Here is a 20,361-nt window from a genome sequence, read left to right as displayed (position 1 = left end):
ATGGTGTAAGGAAATGGTCCAGTTTCATTTTTATGCAGTGGCTGTCCAATTTTCCCAACACCAAGACAAGAGATTGTCTTTTTTCCATTGGACATTCTTTCCTGCTTTGTCGAAGATTAGTTGACCATAGAGTTGAGGGTCTATTTTTGGGCTCTCTATTCTGTTCCATTGATCTATGTGTCTGTTTTTGTGCCACTACCTTGCTGTCTTGATGATGACAGCTTTGTAATAGAGCTTGAAGTCTGGAATTGTGATGCCACCAACTATGGCTTTCTTTTTCATCATTCCTCTGGCTATTCGAGGTTTTTTTCTGGTTCCATATAAATTTTAGGATTATTTGTTCCATTTCTTTAAAAAAAAAATGGATGGGACTTTGATAGGGATTGCATTAAATGTGAAGATTGCTTTAGGTGGCTTAGACATTTTCATGATATTTATTCTTCCAGTCCATGCACATGGAACATTTTTCCATTTCTTTGTGTCTTTCTCAATTTTTTTCATGAGTACTTGATAGTTTTCTGAGTTTAGATTCTTTCCCTCTTTGGTTAGGTTTATTCCTAGGTATCTGATGGTTTGGGGTGCAATTGTAAATGGGATTGACTCCTTAATTTCTTCTTTCTTCTCTCTTGTTGTTGGTGTATAGAAATGCAACTGATTTCTGTGCATTGATTTCATATCCTGATACTTTACTGAATTCCTGTACGAGTTCTAGCAGTTTTGGAGTGGAGTCTTTTGGGTTTTCCACATAAAGTATCATATCATCTACGAAGAGTGATAGTTTAACAACTTCTTTGCCGATTTGGATGCCTTTAATTTCTTTTTGTTGTCTGATTGCTGAGGCTAGGACTTCTAGTACTATGTTGAATAGCAGTGGTGATAATGGACATCCCTGCCGTGTTCCTGACCTTAGCGGAAAAGCTCTCAGTTTTTCTCCATTGAGAATGATATTCGCTGTGGGTTTTTCATAATGGCTTTGATGATATTGAGGTATGTGCCCTCTATCCCTACACTTTGAAGAGTTTTGATTAGGAAGGGATGCTGTGCTTTGTCAAATGCTTTTTCAGCATCTATTGAGAGTATTATATGGTTCTTGTTCTTTCTTTTATTAATGTATTGTATCACGTGTATTGATGGATTTGCGGATGTTGAATCAGCCTTGCAGCCCTGGAATAAATTCCACTTGGTCGTGGTGAGTAATCCTTTTAACATACTGTTGGATCCTGGCTAGTATTTTGGTGAGAATTTTCACATCTGTGTTCATCAAGGATATTGGTCTGTAATTCTTTTTTGATGGTATCCTTGTCTGGTTTTGGGATCAAGGTAATACTGGCCTCATAAAATGAGTTTGGAAGTTTTCCTTCCATTTCTATTTTTTTGGAACAGTTTCAGGAGAATAGGAATTAATTCTTCTTCTTTTTTTTTTTTAAAGATTTTATTTATTTATTTGACAGAGAGGTAGATCACAAGTAGGCAGAGAGAGAGAGGGGGAAGCAGGCTCCCTGCTGAGCAGAGAGCCCGATGTGGGACTCGATCCCAGGACCCTGAGATCATGACTTGAGCCGAAAGCAGAGGCTTAACCCACTGAACTACTCAGGCGCCCCATTAATTTTTCTTTAGTATATGTGCTGCCGAAGCGAGCACCCCATTAATTTTTCTTTAAATGTTTGGTAAAATTCCCCTGGGAGGCCGGCCGCCTGACCCTGGGCTCTTGTTTGGAGACTTTTGATGACTGCTTCAATCTCCTTACTGGTCATGGGTCTATTCAGGTTTTCTGTTTCTTCCTGGTTCAGTTGTGGCAGTTTATATGTCTGTAGGAATGCATCCATTTCTTCCAGATTGTCAAATTTGCTGGCGTATAGCTGTTCATAATATGTTCTTATAATTGTTTGTATTTCTTTGGTGTTGGTTGTGATTTCTCCTCTTTTCATGATTTTATTTATTTGGGTCCTTTCTCTTTTCTTCTTGAGAAGTCTGGTCAGGGGTTTATCAATCTTATTCTTTCAAAGAACCAGCTCCTAGTTTCGTTGATTTGTTCTATTGGTTTTTTGGTTTCTATTTCATTGATTTCTGTTCTGATCTTTATGATTTCTCTTCTCCTGCTGGGTTTAGGATTTCTTTGTTGTTCTTTCTCCAGCTTCTTTAGGTGTAGGATTAGGTTGTGTATTTGAAACCTTTCTTATTTCTTGAGAAAGGCTTGTATCGCTATATATTTTCCTCTCAGGGTTGCCTTTGCTGTGTCCCACAGATTTTGAACCGTTGTGTTTTCATTATCATTTGTTTCCATGAATTTTTTCAGTTCTTTTTTAATTTCCTGGTTGACCCATTCATTCTTTAGAAGGATGCTCTTTAGTCTCCATGTATTTGGGTTCTTTCCAGCGTTCCTCTTGTGATTGAGTTCTAGCTTCAGAGCATTGTGGTCTGAGAATATGCAGAGAATGATCCCAATCTTTTGATACTGGTTGAGACCTGATTTCAGACCCAGGATGTGATCTATTCTGGAGAATGTTCCATGTGCACTAGAGAAGAATGTGTATTCTGTTGCTTTGGGATGGAATGTTCTCAATATATCAGTGATGTCCATCTGGTACAGTGTATCATTTAAGGCCTTGATTTCCTTGTTGATCTTTTGCTTGGATGATCTGTTTATTTCAGTGAAGGGAGTGTTAAAGTCCCCTACTATTGTATTATTGTCGATTTATTTCTTTGATTTTGTTATTAATTGGTTTATATAGTTGGCTGCTCCCATGTTAGGGGTATATAGATACTTAAAATTGTTAGATCTTCTTGTTGGACAGACCCTTGGAATATGATATAGTGTCCTTCCTCATCTCTTATTATAGTCTTTGGCTTAAAATGTAATTGATCTGATAGAAGGATTGCCACCTCAGCCTTCTTTTGAGGTCCATTAGCATGGAAAATTGTTTTCCACTCCCTCACTTTAAATCCAGAGGTGTCTTTGGGTCTAAAATGAGTTTCTTGTAGACAGCATATTGATGGGTTTTGTTTTTTTATCCATTCTGATACCCTGTGTCTTTTGATTGGGGTATTTAGCCCTAAATGGGTAACTATTGAGAGATATGAATTTAGTGCCATTGTATTGCATGGAAGGTGACTGTTACTGTATATTGTTTCTGTTCCTTTCTGATCTACTGCTTTTAGGCTCTCTCTTTGCTTATTTCCCTTTCAATATTTCCTGTAGAGCTGGTTTGGTGTTTGCAAATTCTTTTAGTTTTTGTTTGTCCTGGAATATTTTTTTCTCTCCTTCTATTTTCAATGATAGCCTGCTGGATATAGTATTCTTTTCTGCATGTTTTTCTTGTTTAGTGCTCTGAATATATCTTGCCAGTTCTTTCTGGCCTGCTAGGTCTCTATGGGTAAGTCTGCTGCCAATCTAATATTTTTACCATTGTATGTTACAGACTTCTTGTCCCGGGCTGCTTTCAGGATTTTCTCTTTGTTGCTAAGACTTGTAAATTTTACTATTAGATGATGGGATGTGGACCTATTCTTATTGATTTTGAGGGGGATTCTGTGTACCTTCTGGATTTTGATGCTTGTTCCCTTTGCCATATTAGTGAAATTCTCCACAATAATTCTCTTCAGTATACCTTCTGCTCCCCTCTCTTTCTTCTTCTTCTGGAATCCCAATTAATCTAATGTTGTTTCATCTTGTGGTATCACTTATCTCTTGAATTCTCCCCTCATGGTCCAGTGGTTGTTTGTCTCTCTTTTGCTCAGCTTCTTTATTTTCTGTCATTTGGTCTTCTATATCACTAATTCTCTCTTCTGCCTCATTTATCCTAGCAGTAAGAGCCTCCATTTTTTATTGCACTTCATTAATAGCTTTTTTGCTTTCAGCTTGGGTAGATTTTAGTTCTTTTATTTCTCCAGAAAGGGCTTTTATTTCTCCAGACAGTGTTTCCCTAATATCTTCCATGCCTTCTTCGAGCCAGGCTAGCACCTTGAGAATCATCATTCTGAACTCTGGATCTGACATAGTACCAGTGTCCGTATTGATTAAGTACCTAGCCTTCAGTACTGCCTCTTGTTCTTTTTTTTTGTGGTGAGTTTTTCTGCCTTGTCGTTTTATCCAGATAAGAATATATGAAGGAGTGAATAAAATACTAAAAGAGTGGCAAAGACCCCAGTAAAATGTGCTTTAACCAAATCAGAAGAGACCCCAAATCGTGGGAGGAAGAAAGGGGGTAAAAAGAAGTTCAGGAAAAAAAATTTTAAACAAAAATAAAGGGAAAATATAAAAAAGAAAAAAGATATATATTAGACTGGTGAATAGAACAGGGTCACCCGCTTAATGGGAGTATTTTGGTCTCTTAGAACGAACTAGCTCCCAAAATTTCAAAGAATGAAAACATATATAAGGGTAAACACAATGAAGGGATGGAATATGACTATAAAGATGAAAAAAAATTTTTTTTTTTTAATTTCTAAAAAAGGAGTTGATAAGGTAAGTTGGTTGGAAGAATAAAGGAAAAGAAAGTGGAGAGAATTTGCTTAGGCTGTAGATTTAGGGTATATTTTGATCTCTTAGAAGTTGTATCCCAGATTTTTTTAGAAGAAAAAACCCTATGTGTATACAAAAAATAAAGTTAGATACAATGAAGGATAAAATATGACTATACTAATGAAGTTTCAAATAAGTTTTTTTTTATGAAAGGTATTGGTAAGATAAACTAGTTAAAAAATGTTAAAAGAGGAAAGGGTAAAAGTTAAAAAAAATTTAGCAAAAGAAAAAAAAATTTTAAAAATTGACTTTGCAAGACTAAAGAATCATGGGGAGAAAGCCATGAATTCCATGCTTTGCTTTCTCCTCCTCGGAATTTCTCTGTTATCCTTGGTAAGTAAACTTGGTCTTGGCTGGATTTCTTGCTTATCTTCTGGGGAGGGGCCTGTTGTAGTGATTCTTAAGTGTCTTTGCCGGAGGCAGAATTGCACCGCCTTCACCAGGGCCCCAGGTTAAGTAATTTGCTCAGCTTCACTTTCGGAAGCTTTTGTTCCCTGAAACACTTTCCGTAGAGCTCTGAAGGAAGGGAATGAAGATGGTGGCCTCCAGGTCTCCGACCCAGAGGAGCCGAGAGCTTGGGCCCCACTCCTCAGTGTGCCCTCGGAGAAAAGCGCTCAGTCACTCCCGTCTCCCTGGCTGCACTCCAAGGTCACCCAGCCTGTGACCAATCTGGCACACAGCCCCGCCTGGAGTCTCCAAACCCTGCAGATCCCTTTGCTCTTCCAGGGCCTCCCTGGAATCTAGGGTCTCCCTGGATCTTGTGGGGTCTCTCCTCATAGAGCAGTGGTCTTTGCCACTGGCCACATTTAAGGTAACTCCGAGTTGAGAGCTCACTCCTTGGCTCTGTCTCTGTAACCAGCTTCCCTGCTCTAATACCTGTGAGCTCTGCGACACTCGGACACCCCCAATCCTTCTGTGATCCCGTGGGACCTGAGAACATGCTGTCCCTGCGTGGGCTTCACCCCGGCTTAGCCTCTGGAGTGATGTCCCTCATTGGAGCAGACTTTTAAAAGTTCTGATTTTGTGCTTCATTGCTCTGCCGCTTGCCTGGAGCCAGCCCCTCCCCCCGCGGTCTATCTTCCTGTCTCTTTGGATTCACTTCTCTGCCAGTCCTACCTTTCAGAAAGTGGTTGATTTTCTGTTTTTAGATTTTCTGTTCTTCTTCTCTTCTATCTCCTGTTGGATTTGTAGGTGTTCAAAATGGTTTGATAAGTTATATAGGTGATCTCTTAACTGATGTTGTCTCAGCCTGCTACTTCTCTGCCATCTTGACTCCTCCCTTTGGGAGGTTTTTTGATCACTGCCTCAGTCTTGTTACTAGATATTGGTCATTCAGGTTGTCAGTTTCTTCCTGTTTCAGTCTTGGAAGTTTATAGGTTTCCAGGAATGCATCCATTTCTTCTAGGTTGCTTAACTTATTGACATATAGCTGTTGATAATAATTTCTGATGATTGTTTCTATTTCCTTGGTGTTAGTCGTGATCTCTCCCCTTTCATTCATATTTTTGTTAATTTGGGTCCTCTCTGTTTTCTTTTGGATTAGTTTGGCCAGTGGTTTATCGATCTTATTAATTCTTTCAAAGAACCAGCTTCTAGTTTCATTGGTTTTTTCTTAAAAGGTTTTATTTATTTATTTGACAGACAGAGATCACAAGCAGAGAGGGAGGCAGAGAGGTGGGTGGGGAAGCAGGCTCCCCACTGAGCAGAGAGCCCGATGTGGGGCTCAATCCCAGGACCCTGGGATCCTGACCTGAGCCGCAGGCAGAGGCTTTAACCCATTGAACCATCCGGGCGCCCTCGTTGATGTGTTTTACTTATCTCTAGTTTCTAACTCATTGATCTCTGCACTAATATTAATTTCCCTTCTTGTGCATGGGGTTGGCTTAATTTGTTGTTGATTTTCCAGTTCCTTAAGGTGTAAAGAGAGTCGGTGTATTCGGGATTTTTCTATTTCTTTGAGAGGTTTGGATGGCTATGTATTTCCCTCTTAGGACTGCCTTTGCCATGTCCCATAGGTTTTGGACCTATGTGTCTTCATTCTCATTGGTTTCCATGAATTGTTTAAGTTCTTCCCTGATTTCCTGGTTGATCCAAACATTCTTGAGCAGGATGTTCTTTAGCTTCCAAGTGTTTGAATTCCTTGCAAACTTTTTCTTGTGGTTGAGTTCCAGTTTCAAAGCATTGTGGTCTGAGAATGTGCAGGAAATAATCTCAATCTTTTGGTATCAGTTGAGCCCTGATTTGTGACCCAGTATATGGATGTTCTGGAGAAAGTTCCATGTGCGCTCCAGAAGAATGAGTATTCTGTTGTTTTCGGATGGAATGTTCTGTATATATCTATGAGGTCCATCTGGTCCAGTGTGTCATTTAAAGCTCTTGTCTCTTTGTTGATTTTCTGCTTGGGTGATCTATTACTGAGATTTGCATGTTAAGATCCCGTACAATTAATGTATTCATATCAATAGGACTCTTTATTTTGACTAACAGTTGGCTGCTCCCATATTGGGAGCATAAATATTTACAATTGTTAGATCTTCTTGCTGGATAGACCCTTTAAGAATGATATAGTGTCCTCGTGTATCTCTGACTACAGTCTTTAGCTTAAAATCTAATTTATCTGATATGAGAATTGCTACCCCAGCTCTCTTTTGAGGCCCATTGGCATGAAAGATGATTCTCCATCCCTTCACCTTCAGTCTGGATGTATCTTTAGGTTCAAAATGTGTCTCTTGTAGACAGCATATGGAGGGGTCCTGTCGTTTTATCCAGTCTGCAGCCCTGTGCCATTTTATGGGAGCATTTAGGCCGTTCACGTTGAGAGTGATTATTGAAAGGTAAGTTTTTATTGACATCATGTTGCCTGAGAAGTCCTTATTTTTATAGATTATCTCTGTAGATTTCTGTTCTATATCAGTCTTGGGTTCTTTCTTCTTTTATAGAACCCCCCCAATATTTTAGTAGTGCCTGCTTGGTGGTCATGTAATCTTTTAAAGCTTGCCGGTCTTGAAAGCTCTTTATCTCTCCATCCATTTTGAATGTCAGCCTTGCTGGCTAAAGTATTCTTGGTTGCATGTTCTTTTCATTTAGTACCCTGAATATGTCTTAACAGCCCTTTCTAGCTTGCCAGGTTTCTGTGGACAGGTCTGACATTATTCTGATGGTCCTCCCTCTGTATGTAAGGGATCTCTTCCCTCTAGCTGCCCTTAGGACATATTCTCTGAAACTATGATTTGTGAATTTCACAGTTATGTGTCTGGATGTCTTTCTGGCATCTTGGGGAAGGGGGGGTTGTCCTCTCTGCCTCTGGGACATGAACACTTGTTCCATTCCCCATATTGAGAAAATTTTCATCCAGGATTTGTTCAGCTATATCTTCTAGTCTTGTCTCTCTCTCCACCCCCCTCAGGGATCCCAATAATTCTGATATTGGGATGTTGCATGGCATCATTTATTTCCCTAGTTTTGTTTTCATGGCTTCTAAGCCGTTTGTTCCAGGCCTTCTCCTGATCCTTCTTTTCTGTCAGTTTGTCTTCTGGATCACCAATTCCATCTTCTGCCTTGGTTACCCTAGCTCTTACAGTATTTAGATTAGATTGAATCTCATTGATAGCATTTTTAACTTCTTCCAGATCAGCTCTCCCCTCCACCCTTAGAGATTCTATGTTGTCTCTAATGGTCTTCTCCAACCTAGCCATTGCCTGGATAGTTGTTCCCTGAACTCCCTTTCCAGAATATTGTTTATGTCCATATCCAGTAGTTCTGTTGTCACAGTCTCTGAATTTTTCCTCTGTTGGGTGTTCCTCCTCATAGTCATTGTAGTGAGAATTGGTTGAGGGGAGGTATAGCTGAATACATGTTCTTGGCAGGGTGTACCATGAAAAGTTTTGGAACAATCAGAAGTCTCCACCAAAAAGAAAGAAGGAAAAGAGAGGGGGAAAAAAAAACCTGCCAAAATGGGCCCCCAAAGTGAAATTATAAAGTACAAAGACAAAAACAAACAAAAAGACCAACAAAAGAAAAGAAAAAAAAAACAGCCAAAATGAACCCCAAGAATAAGATTTATATAGTACAAAAACAAAAGCAAGTACACAGAAACACTGACAGAAGGATAAGATGGGAAGGTGTTTATAAATCTTCAATGTGGGCGAGGAAGGTTATTTCAGTTCTTCCTGGGTGTATCTTGTTATCTTTGTTAAAAGAGTCAACTTTCCAGAGATACAGGGAAATTAAAACTGGTTTATATATAGGGGTAGTATTGAATAGGGAAAAAGGATTACCTTGAAGATTGTATCTATATGTATATTAAAAAAAATAAAAGAAAATAGGTATATGTGTGAAACAAGTTGAAGTTAAAAAGTTATTATGGAATATGTTGTATTAACCCTCTAGTTGTAATGGTAAGTAGGTTAAAAAAATTAAGAGAACAAGAAACGTGAGAATGAATTTTTAAAAAAAGAAAAAGAAAAGTTGTATCTATGTAATATATAGGTTTTGGTGTAATACTGGGAGCTTAATATATTGTTTTCCCCTGATGTTGGGGTTTTACAGTTTTATGGGGACTCTGTGGTGGTTGTTCTCTTGTTCTTTTGGCTTCTCTTCTGGGGGAGGGGACTGCCACATTGTTTGCCAGTCGATCTTGCTTTGGCTGAGTTGTTCTGCCCCTTATTAAGGTGCTGGGCTCTGTAGAAACTGGGTTTTCAGGCTTTTGTTCTCCAAAGGTTTTTGTTCTTGGGCAGCTTTCTGTGGCTTTTTGGAGCGTTGGTGGAAAGTAAACTGTCCGCATCCAGACCTTCACCTTAGAGAAGCCTCAGTTTGCTCCCCTCTGGGTGATCCAGAAGACACAGGCTCCCCCTCTGCAAACTCTGCTGAACACCACAACCTCCACAGGTGGTGCACACCCCCAGCCACCATCTCAGTGGTCACCCAAGGTCACCGCTTGTCTCTGTACCCCTGTGCCTCTAAAACCACAAGTGATACTGGTCCGGGGGAGCCCAAACCTGGGTGGCTGCCCTTGCCGGGATTGCTGTCTTGGGTCCATGCCCACGCCAGGTGCACTCAGGCAGCGGTGCAGGTCACAGAAGGCTGCAGGCCAAGGGATGCCAGTCAGGGTCTGCGCCAGGTCCTCTCAGGTGCAGAGTGGGTGTGTGCAGACCCCGTGGTCGTGCAGGTTGTGAAAGGCTAAGGGCCCAGAGACCCTGGCTGGTGCCCACACCAGGCTCTCAGGCACGGGAGGAAGAACGCCTGTCCCAAGCAGTGGTGAAAGCAGCGGAAAGCTGTAGGCTCAGGGACCATGGACTGGAGCCCCCACCAAGCTCTCTCTGGCATGGGTGGTCACTGGAGGTGACTGTCCTGGCATCGTGGGCTTAGGCCCGTGCCCATGACCGCCCAGTTGCACCAGTTGCCCCTTAAGTTCTTTTGTTGTTTTTGAGTGGTTTTAACCAGACTCTAATGCTGGTCCCCAGTCACAGGGCACTTTTCGTATTGGGGTATTACTTTCCAGTGGGTTGCTTCTGGTGGCTCTCCCCCTTTTGTTTACCTTCTGATATCAGTCTGAATTTTCCCACTCCGCTTTACCTCTCCACTAATGATCCTCTGCCCGGGTTGAGATCCAGAAGTGTATAATCTTACATCTCGGGGTGATTTCATAGGTGTTCAGAGTGCTCTGGTAGATACTTAGTTCACTTTAGGGGACTAGTTGAAATAGGGTCTTCTGCTTCTCTGCCATCTTGCTCCTCCTCCCCTTATAGTAGAATCTTAACAAATAAATGTAGGAGAAATAATAGAACTAGAAAATTACTATTTGATAGCCATAATAGAAATAGCTCATTCAGGTAAGAAACATTAATAGGTGCTAAAACTAGTGGAAGAAGGTTTGATGAGGTATGAGGTATTAACATCATCTCAATGTAGATCCCAAATATTTGTTAATAGCAAAGTATAAAAAATAACTTCATGGTAGAGAAGTGTGACAGATACCATTACCCCCATAGTGGGATAAATTGAAACCATGTCCCATTTGATAAGATGGAATGAAAGGAACACACGTCACTTCTGTAATATTCCTGCCAAAGGTACATAATCTGATTCTAGTCATGAGGAGATACTAGACAAACCCAAATTTTGGGAAATAGTCTGTGAAATAATGGTTTGTAAATTACCAGTCATGAAAGTCAAGTAAAATATGAGGAACTGAAGCTAGAGGCATGACAACAATATGTAATTCTAAACAGTGTGTAATACATGTGATAAACAGGGTGTAATACATATAATTCTGACCTGTAATACATTGTATAATTCTTTTGTTGTAAAGGGTGTACTGGAACAATCAGCCAAACTTGAATGGAATCTGGGGACCATGTGGTAGTAATACATCACTCTAAATATCCTGATTTTTATGTTTGACAGTGTCCCTGTTTTGTAGGAAATATTGATGGGACATCAAATCAGCAACTTAATCTCAATTGGTTCATGGGAGAAAAGTTTTATATACTGTATTTTTACTTTTCTGTACACTTGTGTATTTTTTAAAAAATCTGTTCTTGATACTTTTTTGTTTTGTTTTTGATATATTTGGTACTTAAAGTAAAACTTACTTGGAAAATTGACTTACCTGATCTCCTAATGATACTGAATAACAGAAAATAAATAATTTCAGTAAATAATTAAAGAGTACTCTTTTCCTCTTACATATTGGTAGCATGCAGAACTGGCACTCATTTTGGATATTTAAGTTCTTTTTCTCATTTTTGGTAAGATTGCATGTGTCTTGTCTTTTAGAATGAATGTTCTAATACTCACTAAGGTAGCATAATTTTTCTCCATTTATCTTCAAAGGTTGCTCAAGAAACAGATGTGAGAGCCCAGATTCGTCTACAGTTTCGTGATGTCAATGGAGAAGTTATAGCTGTACAGAGATCTATGGTGTGTACTCAGAAAAGCAAAAAGACAGAGTTTAAAACCCTGGAAGGAGTCATTACTAGAACAAAGTAGGTGTTTATTTATATTTGAATATCTGTTCATTTGAAGTCATTTATGTTCATCAGAACCTAATGGGTTTTTTCCCATTACCTTATTTTAGGGGAGCATATTAATTTTTTTAAACAGACTTTATTTTTTAGAGCAGTTTTAGGTTCTCAGCAAAACCAAGCAGAAAGTAGAGTTCCTGTGTACTCCCTGCCGCTGCACCCACTATGAACATTTATTGTTTGATCAATTTATCAGTTAAAAGGAATGATCCCATTAAAGAGTTAGTGATAATGCGACATTCCTTTGAGTAATTTGTGAACAGTTGCTCATTTGAAGGTGCACAATCACTCAAATATAGATTGAATGAATGGAAAATGCTAATAACATGTGTAGGAGTGAGATGAGAAGTATACAGATAGGAAAGAGATAATTTTTCCCTTTGAACTGTTACCTTTGTTATAGGCAGGTATCATCTTGTAATGGGCATGGATTTTGGAATTAGCTTGCCTTGGCTTCGAGGTTTTATCCTTGTTGAGCACATTACTTAACTGTCCCCTTACCCTTCCCTTTTACTTGTTATGTATTTATTCAACTAATGAAATAATTCTTTTAGTGAATAATGTTTAGCACCTATTATTTGCTAGGGGCAATATTTTAGCTACTGGCTTCTCAAGCAGGCTTTTCCTTGGCATTTAAACACACTCAGGTCTCTACCACACCACTTGGATTTCATTCCATGCCAGTTACGGTCTGTCTTCATCTTCCCCTTTCCAGCCAGTCTTCTCAAGAAGAGTTACTGATATTGTCTCCTTCTCACTCCTCCTCCAGCCCCATTCTTTTACTGAAACAGCTCCAACTAAGGTCACAGGTACCCTCTCTTAATTAGGATAATGCTATTGCTTTACAAAATAGATCTCATAGCAAGCCTGTGTTTTTTTTATTTGTAAAATAGGGATTCATTATTACTATTAATGTCTTAAAAAAATGTTTTAAGGATTGAGCTAATGCATATAAAACACTTAATAGGTAGTAAAGAGCTCCTATATTAGTTTTCCATGACTGTAAAACAAACCACAAACTTAATAGTTTAAAGTTTATTATCTTACAGTTTATTTATTTATTATCTTACAGTTCTGTAATTTATGAGTCTCAGTTGTATCTCACTGTTTAAAATCAGGATGTTGGCAGGGTTATGTTCCTTTCTGGAGACTCCAGGAAAGATATCTTTCCATGCCCTTTCTGCCTTTTACAGTCCACCCACAAATGGCCCTCCGCCTTCAAAGCCAGCAATAGTGGGCAGAGTTCTCACAGTACATCACTCTGAACTCTTCTGCCTCCTTCTCCCACTTAAGGACTGTTACGATTCTTTTGACCCACAGAATAATCTAGGGTAATCCCTGTATTTAGGGTCCAGATGATGAGCAACCTTAACTCCATCTATAATCATTATTCTGCCATATAACCCAACAGATTCACAAATTGCAGGGATTCGAATATAAGTATCTTTGAAGGGCCATTGTTCTGTCCACTGTAATTCAGTAAATGGTAGCTGTTAATAACTTCTTGAAAATCTTTAATAGTCTCCTGTGACATGACACTGTTCCCTTTCTCTTCTTGACAGCCATATCCTACCCAGCCAGTAAAGATAGGAGTTTGACTGGCTTCTAGATCCTCTCCTATTTTTGCTCTATATTCTCTTCCTAGTTCATCTCATTCATCTTCATTACACAAATTACTATATATTCATAGGTGACTCAGATATTTAGGTCTCCAGACCTTTATTTCTAGACCTGTTTACCCAACTGCCTTTCTCATGTTCTACCAGGTCTTTCAAAGACACCGCAGATTCAACATGTTCAAAACCAAGCTCATGGGTCTTTTCCCTTGCCTCCTAAAAAAACCTCCTACAAGCTAATATTCTTGTAGTACTCCTCATTGCAGTGAATGGCACTCCGGTCCATCCACCTGACACAAACCAATAACCTCTATCTGACACCTCCTTGCCCTGTATATTCATTTCATTACCAGGTCCTATGGATTTAACCTAAATGTCTGGTGAGTCTTTCTTTCCATCTCTGCAGTGACCATTCTAATTCAAGCTACCATCATCTTTTACTGGTTTAATGTGATAACCTCCTGGTATCTGTCCATCCTGTCTCCCTACAAAATATTCTCACTGTACTTGGTGTAATATTTTCAAAATTTATATATTGGAAATATATAAATTTCCAAATTTATATATTAGAATATATAAATGACAGTAAATACAGACACTACCTCTGCCCACCTAATCTGGTTTTTAACAGATACTGCGCAGAAGATAGGAAAGAAAATTTTGAGTATGTTCTTCTTATGAAATAGACTGAGAGATCTCTTGGAATCCAAGGGCAGGGATGATCTTGGTTGTAGGTATAATGATGTAGGGAACTCATCTTTTATTTATTTTTTATTTCTGTTTTTTGGGGGAACTTATCTTTTAAAAGACCCTAAGACACTTCTCTCTGTTGGATTGCTTTGTCAGTGTGACCTTAAAAGTTGAAGTCTACTGATAAAGAATACTCCCTGATGGGGTGCCTGGGTGGCTCAGTCAGTTAAGTGGCTGCTTTTGACCTGGGTCATGATACCAGGGTCCTGGGATCGAGCCCCACCTGAGTCTCCCTGCTCAGTGGAGAGCCTGCTTCTCCCTCTCCTTCTGCCTGTCTCTCTGCCTACTTGTGCTCTCTATCAAGTAAATAAATAAAATCTTAAAAAAAAAAAAAAAAAAAGAATACTCCTTGGGTTTGCTTAGGTAAGCATCACTAAAGTTTGCCTTTGTTCTCTTTTTACAGTGTGTTTGTTACTGAGCAGTCTCTATCTAAACAATGCCGTCTTTAGAGGTCTTTAAGACACTGTTGCCTATTTGGTGTGGTTCATCCTGTTTTATTCTTTAAAAGTCTCTTATTGTCTTATTTTTAAATTCTGGGGATGGAAGATAGTTTCTTCTGTTTATTGTCTGTAAATATTTAAAATTATTATATTTCGAAGTCCAGATGTAAAAATTTAACTCTGGCATCATTTCCTGTCCTGCCCTATTTTACACACTTTCCATCGTTGAATTGCTGAATCATTTAAGAGTTAAACTTTTTACCATGAGGAACTTACTGTAGTGGGAGGGGATGAGGGTCTCTCTTTTTTCCCTTCTTCTTTTTTCTTTTCTTTTTCTTTTTTTTTTTAAACAAGTACAGTGTAAAGGAATGATTAAATAGGTACAAATGGAGGGTGTTTTTGGTTTTTTGTTTACATAAATTCTCATTTTTTGTTTTCTGTAGGCATGGTGAGAAGGTCAGTCTCAGCTCTAAGTGTGCAGAAATTGACCGAGAGATGATAAGTTCTCTTGGGGTTTCCAAGTCTGTGCTAAATAATGTCATTTTTTGTCACCAAGAAGACTCTAATTGGCCTCTAAGTGAAGGGAAGGCTCTGAAGCAAAAATTTGATGAAATTTTTTCAGCAACAAGGTTTGTAACCTTTAGTGAGATTTGATAACCCATTAAGTTATTGAGCTGTGGTTGCAATTTGGATGCTTCTTTTTTAAAAGAGAAAATGTTTTAAAAGTTAAAAAAAAAAAAAAATCAGTTTCTACCTGTCATCCAGTAGCAACTACTGGGCATGTTTCCTTTCAGTTTTCATTCTGTACTTCTTTATTGACTGGGTTGATAATTTATATGTAAGTTTTTCATTTACCATTATATCATAAGCATTTTCTAAGTTACTAATAACTCTTTGTAAATGTCATCTTAACAACTCTGTAATATTCCCTTGTTTGAATCTACTGTAATTCCCTTGGACAGAAGTTTGATTTTTATTTAACGTCTCCAAAGGTACATTAAAGCCTTGGAAACACTTCGGCAGGTACGTCAGACACAAGGTCAGAAGGTAAAAGAATGTCAAGCAGAACTAAAATATTTGAAGCAAAATAAGGAAAAAGCTTGTGAGATACGTGACCAGATTACTAGTAAGGAAGCTCAGTTAACATCGTCAAAGGAAATTGTCAAATCCTATGAGAACGAACTTGATCCATTGAAGGTAATTTGATTTCTTTTATAATAGGAAGGTCACCTTTTATCCCAGTAGCACCCCTAAAGCACAGTATTTTTGTATAAATTTGTATGTTATGTATATTTCTTTTTTTTTTAATTTTTTATTTTTTATAAACATATATTTTTATCCCCAGGGGTACAGGTCTGTGAATCGCCAGGTTTACACACTTCACAGCACTCACCAAAGCACATACCCTCCCCAATGTCCATAACCCCACCCCCCTTCTCCCAACTGTTATGTATATTTCTTAAAGTATCAGATACTCTATAATGTTATGGTTAATATCTTAGTTCTCTATTGGATGGTTTGTCTTAGAATTGCCCAAAGAGCTTGGATTTGAGAGTAAACAAATTCATACCATGATACTAAGTTACTGATGGAGATCTTTGATTGTTAAATAATAACCCAACTTTACACATTGCTATATTCTTAAGGAGATTTTTTTTTTATTATTAACACATCTTTCCAGGGAATTTTTTTTAATTTGCAGGACATTCTTGACATTGCATAAAATTTGGAACTGATACATAACATGTTGATATATTTGGCAGTTCTCTAAACTCTTATGGTTTATAGGAAGGGCCATAAAGACTGTAAATAAAAATGTTCACTTCCTAAACATTTATTGATTGCTTCCTGTGTGTGAGGTGTATACAGTGTATACTGTGCTTGGGTCTACAGGTACAAGGAGTACTACAGTGATGTCCTTGCTCTTAAAGTGTTCCTAGCCGAAATAAGTAAGAGCAGTAAGAGCATGCTTGAAAATGGCTATTTTCTAGGTTTCAAATAGTAGAATTGTAAAGTTATTTAGAAGTTAACTGATTTGGCTCTTAAAATGCATCTCTAAATACTGGTATAGATTTTTTTTAATAATTATAGATTCATTCATTGATTTTAAAAGGTTTTTGTTTTAATCATCTGTTGATCATCATGACAAAGGTATTCCTTAATCCCCATCATCTGTTTCACCTATCCTCCCACCTACTTCCTTTCTGGTAATCATCAGCATGTTCTCTCCGTAGTAAAGAGGCTGTTTCCTGGAGCACATGGGTCGCTCAGTCAGTTAAGCCTCTGCCTTTTGCTCAGGTCATGATCTCAGGGTCCTGAGATTGAGCCCCACATTTGGCTCCCTTCTCAGTAGGAAGCCTGTTTCTCCTCCTCCCTCTGCAGCTACCCCTGCTTGTGTTGCTCTTTCTCTCTCTTTCTCTGTCAAATAAAATCTTTTTTAAAAAGAAAGAGTCTGGGGGTGCCTGGGCGGCTCAGTGGGTTAAAGCCTCTGCCTTCAGCTTGGGTCATGATCCCAGGGTCCTGGGATCGAGCCCCGCATCAGGCTCTCTGCTCAACAGGGAGCCTGCTTCTTCCTCTCTCTCTCTGCCTAACTCTCTGCCTACTTGTATCTGTCAAATAAATAAATAAATAAATCTTTTTTTTTTTTTTTTTAAGTCTGTTTCTTAGTTTATGTCTGTCTGTCTCTCTCTCTCTTTTTTCTTTTTTTCTTTTTTTTGCCTTTGCTCATATGTTTTGTTTTCATTTGTTTCTTAAATTCCATGTATGGGGGTACCTGGGTGGCTCAGTGGGTTAAGCCTCTGCCTTCGGCTCATGTCATGATCTCAGGGTCCTGGGATCGAGACCCGCATCAGACTCTCTGCTCAGCAGGGAGCCTGCTTCCCCCTCTCTCTTTGCCTGCCTCTCTGCCTACTTGTGATCTCTCTCTCTCTCTCAAATAAATAAATCTTTTAAAAAGTCCATGTATGAGTGAAATTAGTCTTTCTCTGACTTGTTTCACATAACATTATACTGTCTAATTCCATCCATGTTGTTGCAAATGGCAAGATTTCTTTCCTTTTTATGGCTGAATTACAGTCCGTTGTCTCTATATATCACATCTTTATCCATTCACCAGTTGATGGACACTTGGGCTGCTTCCATATCTCAGCATTGTAAATAATTCTGCTATAAACATAGGGGTTATGTATCCCTTTGAATTTGGCTAATACCCAGTAGTGCAGTTGCTGGATCATAAGGTAGTAGTACTATTTTTAACTTTTTGAGGAAACTCCATGCTGTTTTCCAGAGTGGCTGCCCCAGTTTGCATTCCCACCAGTAGTGCGCAAGTGTTCCTTTTCTCCACATCCTGAAGAGGATCTTGTGATTTTTACTCAGTCTCACAAGTGTGAGATGGTATCTCATTATAGTTTTCATTTGCATTTCCCTGATGATCAGTGATGTTGAGCATCTTTCATGTGTCTGTTTGCCATCTCGATGGCTTTTTGGAGAAATGTCTGTTCATGTATTATGCCTATTTTTTAATTGAATTATTTGTTTTTCAGGTGGTGTATCAGTTTTTTATATGTTCTGAATAATAACCCTTTATCGGATATGTTATTGTAAATATCTTCTCCCATTCTATAAGTTACCTTTTAGTTTTGATGGCTTCTTTTCACTGTGCAGAAGCTCTTTATTTCAGTGTAATCCCAGTGTTTATTTTTTGCTTTTGTTTGCCTTCATTAAAGGGACCTGTGTAGAGAAAAGGCACTATTTTCTGTGTCGGAGAAATTACTGCCTGTGCTCTCTTTTAGGACTTTTATGGTTTAAAGTCTCACATTTAGGTCTTTAATCCATTTTATTTTTGTGTATGGTGTAAAAAAGTGGTCCAGTGTAATTCTTTGACATGTAGCTGACTAGTTTTCCCAACACCATTTGTTGAACAGTCTTTTTCCCCCTTGGATATTCTTTGCTTTGTCAAAGATTGATTGACCACATTATTGGAGTTTATTTCTGGATTTCTGTTCTGTTCTGTTGATCTATGTGTTTATTTTTGTGCCAGTACCATATTGTCTTGATTACTTCAGCTTTGTAGCATAACTTGAAGTCTGGAATTGTGATGTCTCCAGTTTTGCTTTTCTTTTTCAAGATTGCTGTGGCTCTTTGAGGTCTTTTGTGGTTCCACACAAATTTTTAGATTGTTTATTCTAGTTCTGTGAAAATGCTGTAGGTATTTTGATAGGGATTGCATTAAATCTGTAGATTGCTTTGGGTGGTGTAGACATTTCAACAGTATTTGTTCTTCCAATCCGTGGGCATGGAATGTCTTCCCAGTTTTTTGTGTCATTTTCATTTTCTTTCTTCAGTATTCTGTGTTTTTCAGAGTACAGGTCTTTCACCTCTTTGGTTAGGTTTACTCCTGGGTGTCTTATTTTTGGTGTAGTTGTAAATGGAATTGTTTTCATAGTTTCTTTTTTTGCTGCTTCAGTTTTGGTGTATAGAAATACAATTGAGAATGATGTTAGCTGTGTGTTTTTCGTAGATGGCCTTTGTTATTTTGAGGTATGTCCCCTCCAAACCTACTTTGTTGTGGGTTTTTATCATGAATGAATATTTGTCAAATGCCTTTTCTGCATCTGTTGAAATGATCACAAGGTTCTTTATGATTCTTAATGATGGTGATGCATCACACTGATTGATTTGCAAATATTGAACATACCCTTGCAACCCAGAAATAAATACTACTTGGTTGTGGTGAATGGCTTTTTTTTTTTTTTTTTAACATTTTATTTATTTACTTGAGAAGGAAGACAAAGCATGAGCTGTGTGGAGGAGGCTGAGGGAGACAGAAGGCAGACGCTTAATCAACTGAACCCCCCAGGTGCCCTGATTTTTTAATGTATTTTTGGATTCAGTTTGCTAGTATTTTGTTGAGGATTTTTGTGTGTATGTTCATCAGAGATATTGGCCGGTAGTTCTCTTTTTTTTAATAGTGTCTTTATCTGGTTTTGGTGTTAGGTAATGCTGACGTCATAGAATGAATTTGGGTTTTCCTTCCTTTGAATTTTTTGGAATAGTTTGAGAAGAATAGGTATTAATGCTTCCTTAAATGTTTGGTAGAATTTATTTGTGAAGCCACATGGTCCTGGAGTTTTGTTTATTGGGAGGTTTTTTGTTCTTGTAAGGTTTTATTTATTTGTCGGAGAAAAAGAGATCAAGAGTAGAAGGGAGGGGGGGTTGTTTGGGTTTTATTTGCTTTTCTTTTTTTTGCTCCTTTAGGTGTAAGATTAGGTTGTTTATTTGAGCTGTTGCTTCTTTAGGTAGGTCTCTGTTGCTATAAACTTCCCTCTTAGAACAACCTGCTATGTCCCAATGATTTTGAACTATTGTGTTTCATTTTCATTTGTTTCCATGTACCTTTTTTAAAAGTTTGTTTGTTTGTTTACATATCTCTTCACCTAGCATGGGGCTTGAATTTACAGCCCTGAGATCAGGAGTGGCAAGTTCCTCCAGCCGAGCCTGTCATGCAGCCCTCTCATGCAGCCCTCCGTGTACTTTTTTGTTTCTTCTTTTATTTTCTGGTTGACCCATTCTTCTTTAGTAGCATGTTATTTAACCCTCATGTATTTAGTGCTCTTTCCACATTTTTTCTTGTAGTTGATGTCTAGTTTCACAGCGTTGAGGTCAGAAAAGATGTATGATTTTGCTCTTTCTGAAGTTTTTGAGATATGTTTTGTGGCCTGATATATGATCTGTTTTGGAGAATGTTCCATGTGCACTTGAAAAAACTCTGTATTCTGTTGTATTAGGATGAAATGTTCTGAGTATGTTAAATCTGTTTCCGTGTGTCATTCAAAGACATTGTTTGCTTGTTCATTTTCTGTTTAGATGATCTGTCCATTGATATAAGTGGGGTATTAAAGTCCCCACTATTACTGTATTATTATCAATTAGCTCCTTTATGTTTGTTATCAACTATTTGATGTATTTGGGTGCTCCCGTGTTGGGAGCATAAATATTTACAATTTTTG

The 20,361-nt window shown here is 38.4% G+C and overlaps 1 protein-coding gene across 7 annotated transcripts in view; it reads left to right on the top strand.

Annotated features, from left to right (window-relative positions):
- RAD50 (RAD50 double strand break repair protein) overlaps positions 1-20,361 on the top strand; it is a 230,906-nt gene that overhangs the window by 148,102 nt on the left and 62,443 nt on the right. For all 7 annotated transcript variants that reach the window (XR_004284081.1, XM_032336771.1, XM_032336768.1 and 4 more), the window contains 3 exons: positions 11,357-11,508; positions 14,797-14,982; positions 15,346-15,550. Coding sequence is in view for 6 of the 7 variants with exons in the window: in XM_032336771.1 (XP_032192662.1) it covers positions 11,357-11,508; positions 14,797-14,982; positions 15,346-15,550 (543 nt within the window). In the remaining variant the exon portion in view is untranslated. The remainder of the gene's footprint in view (positions 1-11,356; positions 11,509-14,796; positions 14,983-15,345; positions 15,551-20,361) is intronic.

The sequence above is a fragment of the Mustela erminea genome, chromosome 3 (genome assembly GCF_009829155.1).
Source record: "Mustela erminea isolate mMusErm1 chromosome 3, mMusErm1.Pri, whole genome shotgun sequence".
NCBI lineage: Eukaryota > Metazoa > Chordata > Mammalia > Carnivora > Mustelidae > Mustela > Mustela erminea.
The sequence above is the reverse complement of the archived record's forward strand: the minus strand, read 5'-3'. Positions and strand labels throughout refer to the sequence as shown.